Below are 22,010 nucleotides of genomic sequence, written 5' to 3'. Positions count from 1 at the left end.
GTTCTTGGCTCGTAATCATAGAGGAACCATTTTTAGTGCTATATAGCACCTATGAAGAACCATACGGGGTTCTACATAGCACTATATGGTTCTACCCAGAACTTCGTTTTAAACTTCTTGGATGACATGGGGTTGAGTAAATTATCAGATATTTTTTATGAAAGTAGAATATTGCTTTATGTCTTTCTTTGTTCAGTCAAGAAGAAACTAAGTTTTTTGAGGAAAACATTTCAGGTGGACCTCAACAGTTTACAGTTTTAATGCAGCTTCAAAGGGCTCTAAATCAGTGGTTCCCAAACTTTTCATTTTGTGACCCACTCAGATAGTTATATTGTATCCTGGGACCCACCAACATATTTCCAAATGGAAATATGAGAAAATTACACATTTTACCTCTTTTATAATTGAGCATTTTTTATTTTCCTTGTCATTTTATTAATTAAATAATTTATGGTATATCATCTTAAAATCATTGTCATTGCTAGTCATGAGTTGGACTAAATTGTTCTTTGTGTCAGTCACCACAAAAGCAAAGTGACTTTGCGTGACCCACCTTATCCCACTGTGCGACCCACAGTTTGAAAACCCCTGCTCTAAACGATCCAACTGAGGCATAAGGGTACATTCACACAGGGCGAAAGCGTTAACGCTTAACGGAAGGCTTATCTGAAGCGAGGCCAACAGCCAATCACAGTGGCAGCAAAACATGCTCCGGCTTTCCATAAACGTAATTGGCTGGCACTGTCTAGGTTATTTGCATAAGGCGATCTGATTGGCTGACGCACACGTTGCCACTTGAAAAGTTGAGAAATGTTCATCTTTTGCCGTAAGCAAGGCAGTAACGCAGTGCTGCAGGATCCACAATTCAGTTCGACAACGCATGACGTCACCCAATAAAAGAGAATGGGAAGCGGTAACGCTTACCCCCTGTGTGAATGTACCGTAAGGGTGTTATCTAACAAAACAATAGGTTTTTCGACAAAAAAAGTAATTTTTAACCCCAACTTCTCATCTTGCACTAGCCTTGTGATGCACCAGCGTGATGTAATCACGCCAAAAGGTCACGCCTGACTCAAGCCGCATTCAGACAGCCAGCGACTCTCTCGCCGTTTGTCGCCCGTCTCTTTCAATGAAGCGTTTCTAAATCTGCTTGTCATAAACAAATCAGTACCATCTACTCCAGTAACTGACGAGAAAAGGAGGTCCACTAAAGTCCGCTATATGTAGAAAAATCCTGAAATGTTTTCCTCAAAAAAAAAAAAAAGTGAACAAAACTGACTGAACTGAACAAAAAAGACAAAAATCTTGGATGACATGGGGGTGAGTAAATAACAGGATTTTTTTAGGAAAGTGAAGTAATGTTTTAAATATAGTGAATTAATCAACTGCAAATACTGTAGTACACTTCAACACTTCCCATGGTAAGGTTACATAACACTATAATATCCCTATAGTAATTTTAATACAACATAGAAAATACTAAAGTACACAACATTATTTTTTCATGGTATTTCATGGGCGAGAAAGGTCTCTTGTGACTGTTATTTATGTGTTAATACATTTACACTGCCTCTTACTTCAGTCTGTTTACATGTACCTATTCAATGTATTGACTGGACTTTTGGCCCTTCGATTTTGCCTTTGTATTACAGGTGAGAAGTGCAGAAGGACATGAGCTCTACCGTAAACTCTCTAAACCTTTATAAAACATGTTTAACAAATCTTAGACTTTACAACCTCTTGTAAAGAAATTTTCAGTAAAAAATGGCTTCTCCCGACACATCATTTAAAATTATATCACAAACACATACTTGTAAAGTTCCTCAATGGATTAAAGCGCACACTAAATGAATAAACCTAAATGTAAATTTTTGCCTAAGGGTCCAGTGAAAACACTTTGTAAAGCCAAATATTGAATGTGACAAAAAGAACGCTGTGTTTCTCTTTTCTGCCGAAGAGACGGTGCGCTAGAGGCTCAAGGTTATTGTGTTGAGGTGGTGACAAAAGAACAATGAGTGTGCGTGTGTGTGTTGTCTGTGGGTCTTACATCACCCAGCCGCAGGCACGTGCCCAGGCTGTGGATGACGTCTTCAGCCAGATCAGAGTGGTCCGAGTCCCACACCAGGCCGATGCTGATGATCTCCGGGCAGTTCATCAGAACCCGTCTGATCCGCAGCATCTCGCCGCAATTACTCTGAAACACAGAAAGAGTTTAATATTGTAAGAGTTTGTATTTCTCCAGGGGATTGAGAAAGTGTGTGGGAGAAAATGGCATGTCACAGTGATAAGTGACTTATTTTGTGCATATGCAAACTCTATCAGGTTTAAAAACATTAAGAAAAAAATTATAGAAAGTATTAATGGTACTTGTGAATACTCAGCTTATGTAGTTTATACTGTTTTGACATAAAAACATCCTACATAATGTGAAATTATAACCTTAAATACTTTAATACTAACTAAGGTCAAAGACTGAAATCAATATGAAATCAATGAGTAAATTAGATTAGACTTAAGCATGGATTTCACAATGTCTCATATTCAGTTCATATTTACTATAACATATAATAATATTAAATCATATAGTACATTTTTATAGCATATTCCTTCTCTGAATCATATGTTCCTTAAGGGGGGAAATGAGCTCTATACTGTATGAGGAAACTAATTATAGCCATTTAAATTAAAATAGTTAAGTAGATAGGAGTCTATACTGCAAGCAAAAAAATGACTTTCTTACTTATTATTTTTGTCTTGTTTTCAATAGAAATATCTAGAAATTTTTAAATCAAGATGTATTTTCTTGATGAGCAAAATGATATAAGAAAATAAGTCTAGTTTTTAGAAAAAGTTAGCAAAATAGAATAAAAAACAAGCAAAAATATCTGCTGATGGGGTGAGAAAATTTTGCTCAAATTAACACTGCAAAAAATGATTTTCAAGAAAACATTTTCTTAGTATTTTTGTCTTGTTTTCGGTAAAAATATCTAAAAATTCTTAAATTAAGATGCTTTTTTTCATAAGCAAACCACCCAAGTAAATAAGTCTAAGCAAAAAAATCTGCCAATGGGGTAAGCAAATTTTTCTTGAATTTTTCTTGAATTTAGTGTTTAAGAAAAATGTTCAAGATTTATTTGCTTACCACATTGGCAGATTTTTTTGCTTGTTTTATGCATAAAAACTATACTTATTTTCTTGGGTCGTTTTGCTCATCAAGAAAAAGCTTCTTAATTTAAACAAGCTTAGATATTTTTACTGAAAACAAGACAAAAATACTAAGAATTTTTTTCTTGAAAATACTTTTTTGCAGTGAAGTGTTTAAAAAAAAATAAAACTTATTTTAAGATTTTTTTTCACAAATTCACTTAAATTGCATATTTTTTTATCTAAAAATTAGACATATTTTTTTAGGTAATTTTGCTCATCAAGAAAAAGCATCTCTTAATTTAAAAAATTTTAGATATTTGTACTGAAAACAAGACAAAAATACTAAGTAAGAATGTCATTTTTTGCAGTGTAATAGCCATTTGAATGAATAACAAATTTTTGATCCTTCATATGCGCTAAATATTTTTAAATATATTTTCACTTGAACTTTACATAATGGTCTCCATAATTTATTTTCATGGCTCTAACCGCTGGTACATCCCAACGATGATCTTAACCACATGTGTAGGTGTGGGTTGAAAAGGTTAAGAACAGATGAAAGGAGTGCTTCAAACAGATATACACGCTCCAGCAGGGCCTTATGTTCAGCACCCAATGTTCTAGCAGGGCTCTTTGAATTGCGGCACTTTGGCAGCGGCATAAGAAAACAGATGGAGAAAAGCTCTGGCGTCGAGCACCGCTGCCAGTCTGACCCCTTCCCTCATATATAAAAACCCAAAAGGGCCTTTGAGCCATGGAGAAAGAGAGCGGTCAGCGGGCAGTACCAGGCTGGCGTTAGATCTGGGCAGAAAGGAATTAAACAAAGAACCCGATTCTCAGAATTGGCCATAGAGCATTGTTTCTCTCTTTGTGACCCTCAGTCAGTCCAGCCCAAACACACACACACACCTTCAAAATCAGCCAATGAACAAACAGCAACATTAGCAGTGCTGAGAGTTGGGACAGACACACAGTGTCCCATTAGAGATCACTGTTAGCCTCAGTACCACAGCGTGTCCTGCCAAAGTGCCCAGAATCTAGATTAACACATGCTCTTAAACCAAACATCTAAGCTAAGAGAAGTGTTGATATAGACTAAAGAGATCTCAGTGCTCTGCTGGGTTTTAATGAAGCCATTTTATTCCGGTTAAAAAACAATAAACACTAAATATGAAGGCACGGTTTCAGATTAACAAAAGTTCAATTCATTTTGCTGATTTGATAAGAGCAGATTCCAAAGCTGCTGACACAAAAATCTCTCTTAGCACGCTGAATGGAGCTGGAGTCTGTTTTCCGGATGATGAAATGAGATGGATCCTGTGGTGAGGGGTTAGGGTAACAGTGTGTGGTAAGAGCTGATCAACAGCTGATGTAATAGGGCAGGACTGTGTGCGTTGGGGGTCTGTTGTCTGCAGAGCGAAAAGAGCAAAAACCGTGCTGAAACAAGCGGCTTATCTCCAAATGCGAAGAACAGACTTAATAGATCCTCTCTGGAGTGTGTCTGTGTCTGCGGTGTAAAAATGAGGTTATGCAAACATTTGGGATCAAATCGAAATGACCAGGCATACAAATGCAAACATACACATATATGTATGCATTTTAAGGTGTCATACATTTCCTTTTTATATTGCATTTAACTTGGATGGTTAAAATTAGAGTTTTGATGCTTGTTTATATTTATCCAGCCCAGTCTCATGGAGATGCATATAAATAGCACACTGAAAAAAATGATTAATTGAATTTAAGACATTTTTTTAAGGTAAGTGGTTGCAATCAATTTATTTAAGCTACATTTATATTTTATTTTACGTTACTAATCTTTTTTTTGTTTAAATGTAGCTTAAATAAATTGATTGCAACCACTTACCTTAAAAAAAAATTGATTAAATTCAATGAATAATTTTTTTCAGTGCACCAAGTGTGAAAACACGTGCAATACATACGCCAAATTCCAATTTTGCGTGAATATAATACCCCAGTCCGTCCACTTCACTTAATATGATGCACCTTTTTGTCGTTTCATGTATTGGTTTCTCAATTTTTTTCTATTTTTTTACCATCTTGGGTTTGGGGTTAGAACAACTTTTTGTTACATATAAAATGACATCCTAACCCAAACCCCAATTCTAACTCCAAGTGACCATGGCTTAAAAATAGACAAAAACATGGAGAAATCTATATATTAAATAACATCCTAAAGCAAATCCCAAATCTAACCCCAAACCCAAGCGAAAATTGAGAAACCAATACATAAAGCGCCGTATTAAGTGAATGAAAAGGACTGATGTATCATATGCACGCAAAATTGGAATTTGGCATATGTATTGCAAAAGTTTTCACACTTTGTGCTATTTATACGCATCTACATGAGACTGGGTAGTTTATCTACTGGTGCAGCTTTGGTTATGTCAGAAAAGAAAAGTTATAGTTACATCTCATATATATGGGTTTCATTTTTGCAGTTTTATACCAGACTGTACCAGAACTTTTTGTCCTCATCTGGCTGTTACATTACTATATCACTGCCTATATCATTATACTGTGAATTTCTTATTGTTATTGTTATAACTGTGTACTTGTATTGTGTATTTTTTTATTCATACACCGTCAGAAAAAAATGGTAAAGAATTGTCACAAGGTGTCACTAGGGCAGTACCCTTTAAAAAGGTGCCAATATGAAGGGGTGAAAAAAAGGTTGTAACACAGATCTTTTACATTGTTGCACAGGGTTGAGTGATTTGTTTTTCACGCTGCCAAAAGATGGTCTCCCACAAATTTATGGGAAGTTATAATGTTTTTCCATAGAGTTATTGATGAACGAGTGTTTTGGTGGCATGTAAGTACATTTTTTCATCATATGTTTTTTTCGGTTTCTGAGTTGGGTGTGTAAGATGCCAAAACCAATGTTATGTCATCTTAATCAGTGTCTTGTTGACTAAAACATAGCGTCATTTTGAAATATGTCTGCATCTCTTAGGAACTTTTTTGGTAGGCTTGGAAATGTTTTCACCAAGCGGAGTTAATTGTAATGCTGTGTTACAACTAACCCCTCAGCACTAACAATATAAAAACAGCTAACGTTAGCATAATTCTTGCCGTTGTTTTAAATAGGCTACACACGAATGATTGCTGGCTGCCAACAAAAATGGTTTGTTAAAATTAAGTTTTGTTCATATCTTTAATATTGATTGAATAAGGCCACGTCAAAGATTAAAATCATAATTAAATTAATGGCTAAAATCAGACTTTGATTTTCATTACTGTATTTCAGAATTTGATTTTGAGACTTTGGTATGGTTTACTGGGTCACATATAAAAATGTTTGTTTTTTGTCATAATTTTGCTGCTTTATCTCACATATTTAGACATTTGTATACTTTTATAATTGAACAATGATTAGATGAGGGATGAATAGTGTAGATACCTGTCTATTATAGACAGATATATAAACAATATCCACTTCAAGTATAAACAAAATAGTAATGAAATATTTGCTTGCAAACTTAATTTTTAGCAAGTGTTACAACTAACCCCCTGCCTGTTACAATTAACCCCACCTATGGGGTAAGTTGTAACGTTTGCACTCCTGTCACGTTTGGTGTAATTGTCCAAGAATGGTAAGTACTAGAAACAAACTTCAAATGGTCCTTTGTAGCAAAGATGTGTGTGTTACTTGTGTAAAAATATCATTAATCAAACTCAAAAAAATTTAATGACTGAGCCAAAATCAAAAAGCTAGGTTGTGCCCCGCTCTCCCCTACCTTTGATGTACAAATATACACTCTTTGGTACCAATATGTACATTTTAAAAGTACAGAAAGGTGTACTTTTTAAAAGGGTACAGCTTTTGTTCCTTATTTCTTACAGTGTGTGAGGATGTATGTATGCTCTTACGGGACAGTTTCGCAGATCGCCCATGGTGCTGGCATTTCGTAGAAGCTCTCCAAACATGTCTGGCGTGGGCTTGTCCTTACACTCCAGCATTCGCACGGCTTGGTTACTGCAGCAGAGGGAACAAGAGACAGACGTGTCCTCAAGCACCAGTGTAAACAATGCTGACATGTGTGCACACTTCATTTACATACAGTACAGCTTATGTTTTTACATAACTTGATATTTGTGGCCACTGGCGCAGGCAGTCAATTTTCACCATTGCTGTGTTAGTGTTATGTTTAGCCTCATTCCTCACCCATAATAAAATAATTTCTCAATCAATATTTTATGCTCATTTATATTTTTATTTGGCAAGTGGCTGTGCAATATGCTGGAAAATATAGTGTCACACACAGTCAGCCGTTATTGCAATATAATTCCTGACAGGGTTTTACGGGACCAGCTGACTGTACATTATCCCTCATGTATTTATTTATTTATTGGGGAGTTTTAAGATCTCGAAACGAAATTACAAACACTGCAGTCGGATCGCTCATACTCTCAAGGGTTGCTGAACACCGTTCAGTCTAAGGAATAAAATTATGATTAAAAACCATATAAAGTCTACCCAAAGATGAAATGTTATTTGTCTTCGGTAGATTACTATTCCCTAGAAGACATTACAAACTAATGTAGCAGCGCACTTTCTCTGTTCTCTCGACATCAGGATGGGAGCCGCAGGCCTACGCACAAATCGGCAGACTTTACTGGATAATGTTTCCTTAAGCCAAGCGTGATAGCATGCATTTGACACGCAGAATATCTGCAGCCTCGAACCGTCTGTCAGCATATGCTCATGAGGATGAAATGTGCCGAGACTGCCGCTTGAGGGCTAAAGACAACCTATACACAGCCACTGATTTACATCAAAAAGACAGATCTACCATTTCACTCTCTCATTTTCAGCGATATTTCATATTTTATGTTTCATGTTAGCCAACAAAAAAACTTCAATAGTTTGCCTGCGCATTCAGGTCTCAATGATTAATGGTAAACGAACTTGGCTTGCTCTCTGAACCTTCAGAGAGAGCGAACCTGAAGCCCCAAGTTCAACCCATGCCCCCCAACCCTTGCAACAGAACTGCACAGAGGAAGAAAGAGAGCAGTGAAGGAGGAGATGGGGAGGAGGAGGGATGCCGGAAAAAATGCAGCTGGACCTGGAGGCCTAAGGGCTGATTTATATACGCCCATAATGATGATTGACAGGCCTGAATGTTTAGGCTCCTCCCAAACTTACGTTTAGAACTACATATAATACACTAAGCTGACATGACAACACATTCCTCTTTTTCCTTTGACATTAGGACAAAAGTCATCAACCATTTTCAGTTTAAGGACCCCTATGGTGGCTAAATTTTTAATTAATAGGTTTTAAACCAAAATTGGATTTTTAAGAACTTTATTTTGTTTACATTGAACACAAAAATACATTCAAATGAATCATTATGATATTGCTCTTTATGATTAACCATGATATTGAAAGGCGGGGTGAATGATCTCTGAAAGCAAATGTTGATATTTGAAATCACCTAAACAAACACGCCCCTACCCCAACAGAATCTGGACCTTCTTTTGATAGACCCGCCCCACACATATGCAACCAAGGCAATGAGGTTGGTTAGTAGACACACCCCTTACTGGTGATTGGCTGCAAGTGTATTTTGGTACTCGGCCTGACTCCCCTTTCCAAAGTTTAAAATCATGCACCCCGCCTTTAAATATATTATACATGTATAGCAGATCAACTTTACACTAACTTGTATTAAAGAAAAATGTAAAATTGTATTTTAGTATTTTTACATTATATTTTTTAAATATTATTGTATTATTAATATTTAATACTTACTACTTTATTACTACTTATTTGTAATTTTTTCCAAACAATGGTTGCAGGACAAACAGCAATTGAAAATTCTCTAGTAATTTTATCAAAGCTTATCAGGTTTATCACGCTATCAAGTATTAAAAAAACAGACTCACCTTGAAATGCTCTTCAAATTGTTTAGCGTGCAGTGTTTAAAGTTCATCTTATACAGCACATTAAAAACGCTCTTAAGAAGGTGCCTGACATTGTCGTTGCAATTTTTCCAGCATTTTTCTTCAATTATCAGATTCTTAACCATGACCATTATTCCTAAGAATATTATGCATCTCATGGTGAGTCATTATGGTAATATGAAAGCTTTGCACTATTTATGGTCAATTTATAAATTGCATGAAAATTTCTGATCCATTTGCCATCCACACTACTTCTCATTTATATGCGTAATGCAATCAATCGCTCATATTCATCTGACTCCCAATACGGGAGCCACTTTTAGTCTGCTGGTCATTATTGCAAAAGACTGTGAATATAATTGAAAAGTAATATGACCACGGCTCGAACCATGATGTGATAACAAAGTTAGCTATGTTAATAAAATATTAAAACATATGCTGTGTATTTTAACCAACTTATACTACTTCATTTCATTACAATTCAAATCATGAAAACATTCCATGGATTAAATTACATTCATGAAAATAAGTTTTATCATTCGGCAGAAGTATTCTGTGTGTGCCGTGCTAGATAGATGAGTTCATACAGTAGTGTAGAATTGTAAATCAGTCCTTTCAAAATGATAAATGTAAGTGCTGTAGTGAAGATAAACCTGTTTAATCTGTCTTGAACAACCTACGAGTTTCATTGTTATCCATGCTAGGTGCAAGGCTGATTTAATAGTTGTGTTTTTGCATTAAAACACAGAGTTAATAAGTATTGCATATTGTGTAAAGTCATTGTTTTCTTGTGTTTATGTATGTGGACACAGAGTGTATGTTCATAGAAATGCTGTCATATTAAAATTTAAGGCTTTGGCAGTGGTACAAAAATCCAAGAGTGAAGGAACACTGTGTACTATAATTTACTGCCACAAGGGCACGTGACAATGCATGCAATATGCTGCGAAGTGAGATTGATGGTGATCAAATAATGGTGAAGTGCAGGTGCAGTTTAGTTGAGCACACTTTTTTGTTACCAAAAAAAGTGTGGACTCCAGTTGAGCAATGTACAGGAAAGTATGCTAGTTCAAAGTATGCCAGATGTACACCATATCATAAATGTACGTGATTCACAGTAATTGCATGCAAATAAACATGTTATGAGTTAATAAATTCTTCCTACAGTGAATGTAAAACTATTAACCCTCTGAACTGTTTATTGGGTGGAAAATTTAAGTGATGGAGACACTGCTGGTCTTTCTTCCTAATTTCCCAGAATGGGGAGCATAGGGTTGTGTCCTACCTATGTCCTGAGTGGTCCACTTTCTCATAGGAGAAATAATCTTAAAATTGCATATAGTGCACATATGAGAGAGAGAGAGAGAGAGAGAGAGAGAGAGAGAGAGAGAGACCATTTCTAATACATTATAGCAAAAAATTTGATATATATATATATGTATATATAAACAGGGTGAGATAGGGTCAGATATGGTGGAGAATAACTCAAATGAATACAAACAGTAAATGTATGTAAGAAAACTGTACACTTGTGCGGTGTGAAAATAGTACAGAAGGGAGGGGTGGTGGTGGACACATTTCCTGTACACAGCTCTACCAGATTACTCTTGTGGGGCTGGTATGTGTGATGACAGCTAATAACCTGTGATATAGAGCCTTATTTCAGCCCGGCGGGTTGGCTTTAGCATTGAGCTGAAGCTGGTCAGTCACTTACGGGATATACAGTGTGTGCATGGCTGCTTACCTTCAGGACCCAGTTTTATGTGTAAATCAAACCACTCAGTCAACATCAGGGTGACAAAGGGGCCACAATCCTCCATTTCCACCTCTAAACTACCGCGCACATGTTCACACAGCCCACTCAAGTCTCCCATTTTTCTTAACTGGGAGAGAATCCATCATTTTTGCAGCACAAGGCAAACCAAACCAATGACGTTTGGGGTACATGTATGTGGCATAGGGGGTGACCATGTGGTTAAATGTCTTAGGGTTGTAGGTTCAAATGCACCACTTTGCCTATTGAGTAGGATATATATATATATAACTGGGAGCAATACATGTCATGCGTGCTAGTCACTGTAGACATAAGCATCTGTTAAATGACTACTTGATTATTTACTAAGTGCAGCTCCCTTGGAGATTCTCATGTATGCATGCTGGTGCGTAAGTGTGGTCTTTCGCTTACCACAGAGAGGTGGTGGAGATGTAGTGCACCATCTGAATGAACGGGAGAGGATCAGACGTGGCTCCACAGGTATTACAAACACACTAAAATGGAAAGACACACTTAACATATAAAAATATTCAAAGTTGCAGAAAACACAAAGAAGTGCAGATGTTGTGAATCATACATGTGAGTCAACATGATTTCTTTTAATCTTCTTTAACCCTCAAACGCTCCTCGTTTTCTGTTTACACTGCTGGCCCTTGGGGTCTATATGACCCCAAAATTGAAAGCATAATTGTAAGAAAAATATACTTTTCCATAATACAAATAATATATCTTTTTTTGTTGTTTACTTCTCATCTATACAATAAGGCTGTGTTTTGAGAGATTTTAAGTACTTTTGTACCTGTTTATCACTAAATTCCTCAACTACACCATTGGCTTGCCTGAAAAATATCAAATTTTTATGAAAATTCACATAAATTATGATCTAAATTTGATTTAAATTGTTTTTAGATATTGATCTAGGTGTTAGGTGTTGAATTCAGCCAATGGTTTTTAGAAAACAACATAAAAGAATTACTGTTTAGGAATTGAATAATTTCGACCAGCAGATGCCCATAGAGACTCATTCATTTTACTGGATATGGACAACTGCTCAAATCATTACTTTAGTGATACATTTTGTGAATTTATGTTTATATAAACATTAGAAAGGACATTAAAAATAAATATTATTTCAAATTGTAATTTTTTATATTTTTTGTAGTTTTTACGAAATGCCACAGAAATTTGACTGAGTGTAAGTGTGTGTGTGTGTGTGTGTGTGTGTGTGTCTGTGTGCGTGCGTGCGCACGCATGTGAATGTGTGTGTTTGTTAGTGTAGATGTGCGTGCATTAGGTCACACCTCTTTATATCTTATTTTCTGCATTTGTGACTGATTTTCTTTGCCAAATTCCATACAAATGCTTTCTATGGCAGTCCTACCTGTGTGTGTTTGTGTGAGCATGTGTTTTTTGCATTGCATTTGTGCACAAGAACCAGGGCTTAATTTCTGTGTCAAAATTTTCAGATTTATACTGGATTTATTTATACTTATTTACATTATTTAAAAGTACATTTTTTGCATTTCCCATTCACTTTCAATTGGGGTCATATTGACCCCAAGGGACAGATTAATGACATTTTGTTACAGTTTTTTTGTGTATGTAAAGATAGATTATTTAGGAAAAGTCACAAAGTTTTATATCTCTGAGATGAAGGGAACCTTTTATTTATTTATGAAATGTCGTTTGGGGTCATATAGACCCCAAGGACCGATTGAGGGTTAAGTCTTTAATCAGACTAAAATGGTTCTTGATTCCACCCCTAGAGTGAAACACAAAAACCAACCTGTTCGAAAAGTGTCATGGCAAATTTCTGATGTGGGATGCAGTGCTTGGCCGTGCAAATGTCCTCCTTGGTTTCATCCGAGATGTGGAAGTGTATCCTCATCAGGAGGTTCTCCTAAAAAAACAAACAGACAGGTTGGCTTTCTTCCAATAAGTGTTTGTGTGTGTGTAACCCGAGCATATTTGTCCATTGGGTTATGCGTCATTGATCTCCCTCTGATAAACAAATCTGAAACAGGATGTTTATCAGTGCATTTCATTGCAATACAACAAGTTGAATGTTTGTGGGAGCCATTAAAGAGTGAGGTGTCTTTACGTTGGTGTTTGTGTATGCGCGTTAAAGAGAATGAGTTGTGTGGTCCAGCTCATATATTAATTTTTCTCTGTCAGCACTCACTTCACGTTAATCTGATCAAGTGAGAAGAACACATCTATTTTTCATAAGAGTCCTTTTGATTCCCTGGCTGAACAAATTTAAAATCAATCGATCACACTGCAAGTTCCTGACAAAGGAATACAGGGCGAACGAGGGGGAGAGAGAGAAGGCGAAGGAAGTGAACAGGACCATATATCAACTCCTCCGTTCTGCTCCTTTCATCTCACTAACAACCAACGGCCATTCCTCCAACACCCATGGAGCTTGCAGTGTACTTTAAAACAGAAGCTTCCCAAGCTACCCAAATTTTAAGCAAAATTGGTTAGCTAAACTGTACAGCAGAGCAATGAGAAATAATAAAGATGCCTCAATTTAAATATACAGTATACAGTTTCAAATTGGGATAGTTTACCCACAATGGCGGCTCGTGACTGCTCATTCGTGGGGCGCAAATTCAAAATATGTGTTCGGAGCGTCATGTGTGTAGCCAGTGTTTTCAAAATATGCGTTTGTTGTGTCATGTGAACCATGTGCATCACGCATTTTGTCAAAATAAGTGCCTGCTGCATACATGTCAAAACCGTTTATGATAAAAGAGACGCTCACGTTCCCAAAAAACATGCAAGACACTCCCTTAACAGTAAACTCTGATTTCGAGATTATACGAGTATCTGGCAAACACGAGCGTCTCTTTTATCATAAACCCTTCAGACGTGTGTGCAGCAGGCACTTATTTTGACAAGACACGTGATGCACATAGGATCACTCGACCGCCAAACACATATTTTGAAATTACGAACCACACACATGACGGGCTACATACATGTTGTGACGAACTTCGCATCAAGCGCCCTCAAAAAAAGAAGTCGCCGGACAACACTGGTTTACCCAAAAATACAAAATTGCTTTGTTCTGATAAACACAAAGAAATATATTTTGAGGAATGTTTGCAATGCGCAGAGGGGTCGGTGTCAAAAAAACAGAGAGGGATGGCGAGACGAGTGGTTTGGCTCTGTGCCCGCCTCTGCCTCATAAATGCGGCAGTCAAGCAAAATAGAGAAATTGTGGCAGCTCCATTCAACAGATCCGCAGCTAAAAATAATGAGTCCTGGACAGAAACGGACCTTTGTTGCTGAACTGCAGACGAGGTGCTAATTGAACTAAATAACACTTTGATGATGCTGTCTTTTGTGACCTTATGAGTAAGCACAGCTGCATTCACAAATCTATGGCAGAAAAGCCCTGACACAGACAGTACAGGATGCATATAAATGGGTATTTAAGACAGAGCCAATCAAAGGGTCTCTCAGCGAGCTATCTTGATTGGACAGCTCAGCTGCTGGCCCGTGAATGATCGTTCAATTGCTTATTTGCTTAAAAGCAATTATCTGTATTGATGCTCACGCAGCGTGTCCTTTAAGGGCATAAATGTGAGATAAACGCAATCTATGGTCCTCAATCAGGTAGAGCCAAATAATCAGGTCTGGGGATTAGTGGAGTGAGTTGGTGAGTGGGGAAAGGTCTTATGGGGGGAAATTATCTGATCTCCATGCTCATCTTCAGTAATAGTAGGGTTCCCGAGGACAAGCTGAATTCTGGAGTCACAATTATAACACGGACTCTACTGCCTTACTGTCTACTGTACATAAGCAGATGCTTTGTAATCAAGGCCGTAGCCAGGATTTTTCAAATACCGAGGACATTTTTTTATTATTTACATTTTTTCCATAATACAGAATAATAATAAACATGTCCAAACTACGACATAGCACAAATGTGTCTGTGAGAATTTTGTTGGTGACTAAAAGCATCCAAAATAAATCGATGGTTACATTTCATCATCTGAAGTGCAAGTCACCCTTTGCCTAAGAACTGCAAAACTGTCATTTTTTCAAGAAGCTTCTTAAATTTTCAATTTAGGATGAATTTTTAAGAGTATAGAAGGAGTTTATATGTAATAAGGGCTCTTAGTGGCTGCTTTTTCTTCAATATTCAGTGTAAGTCATCCATTTCAAAAAATATATTTTTTGGTTTCTAATAACAAAAATGAATCTGTTTGGCACAGCTATATTTTGTCTACAAAAGTAATTTCAAGCATTTAACCATAAGCCTTCAGATTTAATGATTTTAAGACCATAGTTAACATTTTAGTTAAGTGACCTTAAACTTTTGAGCAGTAGTGTAGGTTTTAATCTCATTGGTAGCCGTATTGCATCCCATATTGTAGGCTATTTGCTGCATTACCTTTAACTTTCTCATCTTCCCTTCTTCTCTGCTCATCTTTTGCTGGCTTTCCAAATGATAGTTAAGTTTGTTACAGCCTTTTCATTTTCATTTGCTTTATTAGATTAGAATTACAGACGTGGAGAGACTCTTTCTTACGTTGCATGTTACACAAACATTCTTGCCTTTCTTGCATACTATTCTTGTATAGAAGCAGTGCTTATTATTACTTTGTGTTTGCGACCGCTACCTTTGAGCTTGTTGTACTTCCATCGCTCTGTCGTTGCGGGTGTTAGGGGCTCGGGCGGACTTCACGTGAGGACCGGGCTTCTTGTGATTGTCTAGCAGCACCTGCTGCTCGTTGAGTGTAGAGAATGATACATGATCTCGCGTCAGTCTCCAACCACGACAGAAAAGATCGCTAGATTTGTCCCTTTTCACTTTTTTAAGTTGCTTAATCTAGCGACAAAGTCATCAACAAGTTGGCAACACGACACTGCTCGGACTGTGCATGTATATAGTGTATGAGCTATTCCTGCTTCTGGTTGGCTAACAATGGAAATTCAGCCAATCATCATTGATTATGTGGTTGTCCCACCCCCTCTAACATACACAGGCCAATCAGTTATGTGTTTCCCACCCCTCAACACACGCAAGAGAAAAACAGTGCCTGTCTAATGATGAGAGTTTACTCGCTTCAGTGAGATTAATTATACTAATGCGCAGCATTTTAATGTCAGTAACGCTGTAAGGAAACGACGTTTATATATAACGCCGTTATTTCCATCACTGCACGTGATGGTCCGTAGATGCAAGGATTGTCTCGTCGGCTATATTCACATTAAAATGAAACGAAACTTCAAGAAAAAACTACCGAGGACATGACCTCGGTGTCCTCAATGGTAGCTACGGCCATGTTTGTAATAGTGTATAGATGGCTTGATCGGGCACACACGTTGCCACGGTTACGCATCTGGCCCTAAGAATTTAAGATCCTTAAATTCTTGGCTGGCTGCTAAAGTACCAAACCTACTTTGTACAGCAGTGATCTATGCTCGGCGTCTCCCATAGTCTTAAGGAAACCGAAACATTTTTATTTTCCACAAGGCATTTGTTCCAGAGTTGAGTTTAGCTACTAGCCAGAACGATAAAAAAACGTAAGTTAACTTCGGACCAGGTGCATAACTGCAACAACACGTATGTGTCCAATAAAAGTTTTTTTATTTGTTTGGAAAAGTGTTCAAATCTGGATGCCTGAAAACATTTAGACTAGGGCTGTCACGATTATGACATTTGGCTGATGGTTAATTGTTTCATAAATTGTGCTGATTATGACGATTAATTGTCTGCTTTATTGCTTTGACATTTAATTCTCATAATTTTTTTGTTTGTTTATGAAATAAGTTTCACACATTGTTGTGATTATTAAATTTTTTTAAAAATAATTTAAATAGGTTTACCTGGTAGTAAATAGTAATACAGATAACACATAACACAAAAGTAATTATTTAATGAATATATCTTTTAAAAACTGTAAATTCTTCATTTGTAGTGCCTGCAAAAAAAAATCAATTCCTTACAGATCCTTAAGAATAGCATCTTTCACTTCCTAAATTTGGAATTGCTGTTTTGAAAATGTATGTTTTACCTGCTTATCAATGTTTTGCAGCATTTCTTTAAATGCAGTTTTTTCCATTGTATTGAATGGCTTTGCATTGCATCGCATTACATTGTCAGTTAAGGAGCGCCATCTGATACGATCTCGTTATTACAGGCACTGCAGCTCCCCCTTGTGTTTTTTAGAGAGATGTGCAATCATTGCGGTGATCTGAAATCACCACGATGAGGTCAAACAATCGTGATTAGACGATTATTTAATCATAGTGACAGTCGTAATTTAGACCAAGGCTAACAAAAATAACCATACATATATAGGGTTGCAAAATTCTGGGAATTTTAAGGCTGGAAACTTTCCATGAGAACATATGGAAAGTGATTATATGATATAGTTTATATTAATTTTCTCAAAATTTTCAAATAATTCCCACAAATGCCTGTAAATCCCATAAATTCCTAGCCTGGGTGCCAACCGAATTTAGCCCCACCCACAACATTGTAGGCTGGGGGAAATTCGGTCTGGAGTCGCTCTGTTGTGGCGCGGCTATGCTCAAACAAAAACTGTCGGACCAAATTAAATTGTCAGGAAGGGCTTTATATGATGAAAGACAGATGATCAACAGTAACGTAATCAACCATGTGACCAAAGAACGCTTGTGTTGAATCCGTTTACAACAAAGATGGCTGCCGCTGGAGAATTGAGATATGAATATTCTGCCATCAAGTCTGTTCTAGAAGATATCAACAGCACATTCATTTTAAAAGAGGAATAGAGAAACGACTCAATAGATTTCTTGATCGGAAAGATGTTTTTGCCGTAATTCCTCTGGGATTTGGCAAAAGTTGAATTTATCAGCTAACTTCGATGGTCGCTATGAAGATGGGACACAATGAAAATGGGCAACTCGGCATGCACGACAATATAACTATATGGATATAACTAGCGGTCGTTGCCAGCTCCTTTTCGAAAGCTCGTCGATGAAGTTCATCTAACTCAATAATGTTAAGAGATAGTTTGACTGTATGACTTAGTAAATAACTCACAATGTTGTGATATGAATGAAATGTTGTAAACATAGTAGGTGTTGATGTACGTTCGCTAACTCAGACTTAGTATAATCATAATGTTAGTGTAATAGTAGCATAACTAGCAATTCGGTCAGGCTGCAAAAGATGCCAAATCAACATACGTCGAACGCTCGGTTGCTCTGATTGGTTGTAGTTCTATCCAATTGCGTGCAGAGACATTTTTTGTCCTGGTTCGGTTGAAACACACCCCATAATCACAACCCAAATGAGCTGTTTCAGACTCAAATTCTGACTAGAATTGAGTATGACAACGTCAGGCTAATAAATTCCAATTAAGTTTTCAATTCGGAATATTTCCACAATTCCCCAGATTAAGTTCCCCTAAAAAGTTTAAGGATATTTACTGGAAACTTTCCGCCTCTTCGCAACCCTACATATATAACAGGCATATGACCATGATGCATGGTAAACAAAAGCTGTGCAATTCAATCTTTCAACAATGAAAACCTTTTTGATTTATAATTTTCCAAATAAATCTAATAAACCTGCTCACAGAGTCAGTACAATGTAAAACCACATTAAATTCCATGAGCAAGCCGCTCTGAATCAAATACAGTCATCAAAAACATGTCAACATGTCCTGTCAGAAACATCACTGAAACACAGCTTCATTTGTGTACTGGGAGAAATACATAAATATTATAAGAAGCGGAACAACATCATCCCAAGAGTTCACGATTCTATTTCTAAGGTAAGTCAAACATCGCAAAGATGTGCATAAACAGCAGTGCCTGCAACGCAGCACATAACATCTCTAGATTCTCAAGATCAAGGCTGACAGAATCTAAAAGAGGAAAGGAAAAACTGAAAGGTGACCTGAGGAGAGAGAGCGAGACGAGGAGAGAGAAAGAGAGGAAATGCCTGTAGAGCAGAAACAGAGCCAAAGGAGACACAGAGAAAGTGCAAGATGAGAAGAAATGAGATAAGACGTAAGCTTATCATGATATCAGCAAAAATAACTTGTGAGTTATGAGGAGAGAACCTGACGTGGGGGAGACGATGATATAAAATAAAGCCTTACGAAACACTCGGCCGCGTCGTCCATGATGCCCAGCTGGAAACGCTGTTCGTCCTGGAAGGTTTTGGCGAGAGCGCTGCGCAGGGCGTCGGACGGGAGCACCTTTTCACTGCTGTACTGGAACTGGGCGAAGATGCTCTGAAAACGGAAACAGAAATGACATCTTAAAAAAATCAAAACCGCAAATGGACAAGCTGAGATGGGGAACAACAAACAACAACTTGCGGTGTAAACACAACACCGATGAAGAAGAGACTTTTTCTGTCTCATACGACTGAGTAGACAAATAATAAACAAGATCAACTACTATATTAGTAAAGATCATGAAAGCTTTGTTTTGGTTTTAATTCAGCAAATGATCGAACATGTCTTGGTCCCTGATTATAACGCCAGAATGAGAGTATAGTTCCTAGCCATATCTGCCTAGAAAATCTCAACTTTTAATTTTCCGTCGGTCTTAGTACACGATGTAACTACAGAAGAGTCAAGTTTTAAATAGGAAAAATATCAAAACTCTTTGGTTATTTTTTAGCGCGATGCTAATGGTCTAATTAGATTCAATGGATTATACTAAGCTATGCTAAAAGCGCTAGCACCAGACCCGGAGATCAGCTGAATGGATTCCAAAACGGTTAGAATAAAATTTTTAACTCTAGGGGAGCTGGAAAATGAGCATATTTTTAGTGGAATTTTAAGTGACGTGTCCCTTTAAATGGGTCATATGATGGGATTTCATGTTTTCCTTTATCTTTGAAGTGTGTAAAAGCCATTTGTGCACACTTTTTAGAAGATTCGTAAAGTCGCAAAGATTGTAGTCCCAAACCCAAAGAGATTTCTAAAAGTCATGGTTGTCTCTTGTTTCCCCATTCCTTGATGTGTCGTGTTCTGATTGGTTCCTTGTCTCTATAAAGCCCTTGTGTCCCCATTGTCTTTTGTCAAGCTTTGTTTAATGTACCAGTATCTGCAAGAGGTTCATGCCATGCCATGCCATGTCATGTTTTGTGTTTGTTGATGTTTTTTTGTTAAATAAACTGCACTTGGGTCTACAACTTGTCTACTCTCAGTGGATATTTGGTGACACCCACATATGTATACACGAAAAAAAGGAGGCGTAACTTTTATTGTCACTATAGTATTGTTGCAGCTGCCGCCAACACCATGTCATGGAAACGCTGTGCTTTGGGAGCTGATATTTTCTAATACTGTAAGGGGCGTAACATTTCCATGACACAATTAAAGTATTTGGCAAATCACATTGGACTAAATAACTGGCCAATCAGAGCACACCACATTTTTCATAACAATGAGCTTTGTAAAAATCGCCGGCTTTTAGATAGACAGGGAATATAGAAGCAACTACATAAGGTTTTTTTTATCTTAAATTGATTGCATTACACCACATAGCATTCTTTTTTGCAAAGTCATATGACCCCTTTAAAGCAACACTATGTTGTTTTTTTACCTTTAAATAATGTCTCTAAAATTATTTCAGTGATAGAACAACTTTTAACTGGACAAATTATACTGTTGCTGCAACCTGAGCAGCCTCCTAGCTGCTACAAGCACACTCTGAAAGTGGCGGTGGAGGGTAGGAAACACAGCCCCGCCCCTGATACCAGGCACTGTTGCGCTTTTCAACCACATGGGGGAGCTGTAAGTCATTTTTACATGGAAACTACATAGTGTTGCTTTAAGTTTAATATCATTTACTAAATTTATGAAATGTATTAACTATAACTGTGTAGCACCGCCCGACTAGGTTTTTTTAAAGTTTTACGATGGGAGGGACCCCCAATTACAGTATGATGAAATGTTTCCGAGTGCCCCCTTTTTTAATATATATCCATTTATATTTTATTTTGCATAACGAAACATTAAAACTGTGTTCCTTAAACAGTAATTGTGATATTAAAAAGACAGCACATTGTTTCACAACTTAAATAATTGGCTACACAATAAACTAACAATTTTTATTTCTCTGAAATATTCTGGGGACCCCTTAGAACCTTCAGGTGGACCCCAGTTTAAAACCCCTAGACTAAGCTGTCCACCTATTGAAACAGCAAATATGCAAACATTAAGGCACCCAAAAATCATGTTTACATAGACTTTGAAATGCTGCGAGTTATGCCAACTTCTCGTTAGACAAGACAAGCTAAAAACGAGAGACAGTAGCTTTAGCTGACAACGGTTTCAATGAGATACTGAGCTCATTAACACTGAACATTCAAACAAACGCAGAGCCCTAAAAGCCTGCGGCGAAATCCATTCTCACGTCCATCAGCATTGGCATCTGTTATTGAACCCAATGAACAATGACTGCAACACAATGTGCTTTTACCAGAGGACATTCTGATAAGCAGAACAAATGGACTCGGGCGAAACTCATGTCGCTAGCGGCTACAGTAAAGGCAAATTTTCACTGCAGCTACCGACACACACTCATACACACTGCAGTTTTGTAAGCCTTATATAAATGTATGCATTGGGCACACTGCCCAATGCAGCCCCTCTGTGGAGGTGTGATGGGGGCTTCCCATGAGCGGGACAGGCCGATGGCACTGGAACAGGTAATGCGGTGGGTTGACTGCACTGCGCCAAGGAGAGAGAGAGAGAAAGTGAGAGTGGGCGGGACAAAAGCAGAGGGTTATATACCCCACTGAGGAAACTCAATGAGAGGAAAATTCAGCCACTGCATCATTTCCCAAGCCCTAATCACACACACACACCTCAGACCATCAAACAGCCTGGAGTCATTTTCACCTATGGACATATTTTATAGTCCTCTACCCTCTCTCTCTCTCTTTCTCTCTCTCTCTCTCTCTGAGCTGATGAAACACTCAGGACAGATAAGGGCCAAATGGAAGTCTGGTTTGTGTACGCAGCAAATATATCATTTAGGCAATCAGTGCCCTACCTAACTGCAGTCTGTTCTGCTCTCCTCAGCGTGAGCGAGATAGCAGTACACACCCTCCCTCTCTCTCACACACAGGTTTGTTTCACTAAATTAGCGAGGACGTTACAGCAAGTTCCACTTTTTTAAGGTTTCA

General features: G+C 37.5%; 1 protein-coding gene across 10 annotated transcripts in view; it reads right to left on the bottom strand.

Annotated features, from left to right (window-relative positions):
- The window catches only part of usp54b (ubiquitin specific peptidase 54b), a 192,239-nt gene that overhangs the window by 92,875 nt on the left and 77,354 nt on the right, over positions 1–22,010 (bottom strand). For 6 of the 10 annotated variants that reach the window (XM_073815525.1, XM_073815523.1, XM_073815519.1 and 3 more), the window contains 5 exons: positions 18,964–19,098; positions 12,639–12,752; positions 11,266–11,346; positions 7,042–7,164; positions 2,048–2,194 (listed from right to left, as the gene is read on the bottom strand). In XM_073815525.1, coding sequence (XP_073671626.1) covers positions 2,048–2,194; positions 7,042–7,164; positions 11,266–11,346; positions 12,639–12,752; positions 18,964–19,098 — 600 coding nt within the window. Of the gene's footprint in view, positions 1–2,047; positions 2,195–7,041; positions 7,165–11,263; positions 11,347–12,638; positions 12,753–18,963; positions 19,099–22,010 lie in introns of all 10 variants that reach the window. The other 4 variants (XM_073815529.1, XM_073815522.1, XM_073815520.1 and 1 more) reach the window with 3 other exon arrangements.

Source organism: Paramisgurnus dabryanus, chromosome 1 (genome assembly GCF_030506205.2).
Source record: "Paramisgurnus dabryanus chromosome 1, PD_genome_1.1, whole genome shotgun sequence".
NCBI classification, from domain to species: Eukaryota; Metazoa; Chordata; class Actinopteri; order Cypriniformes; family Cobitidae; genus Paramisgurnus; species Paramisgurnus dabryanus.
Note: the sequence above shows the minus strand (reverse complement) of the source record. Positions and strands in the feature narration are given on the sequence as shown.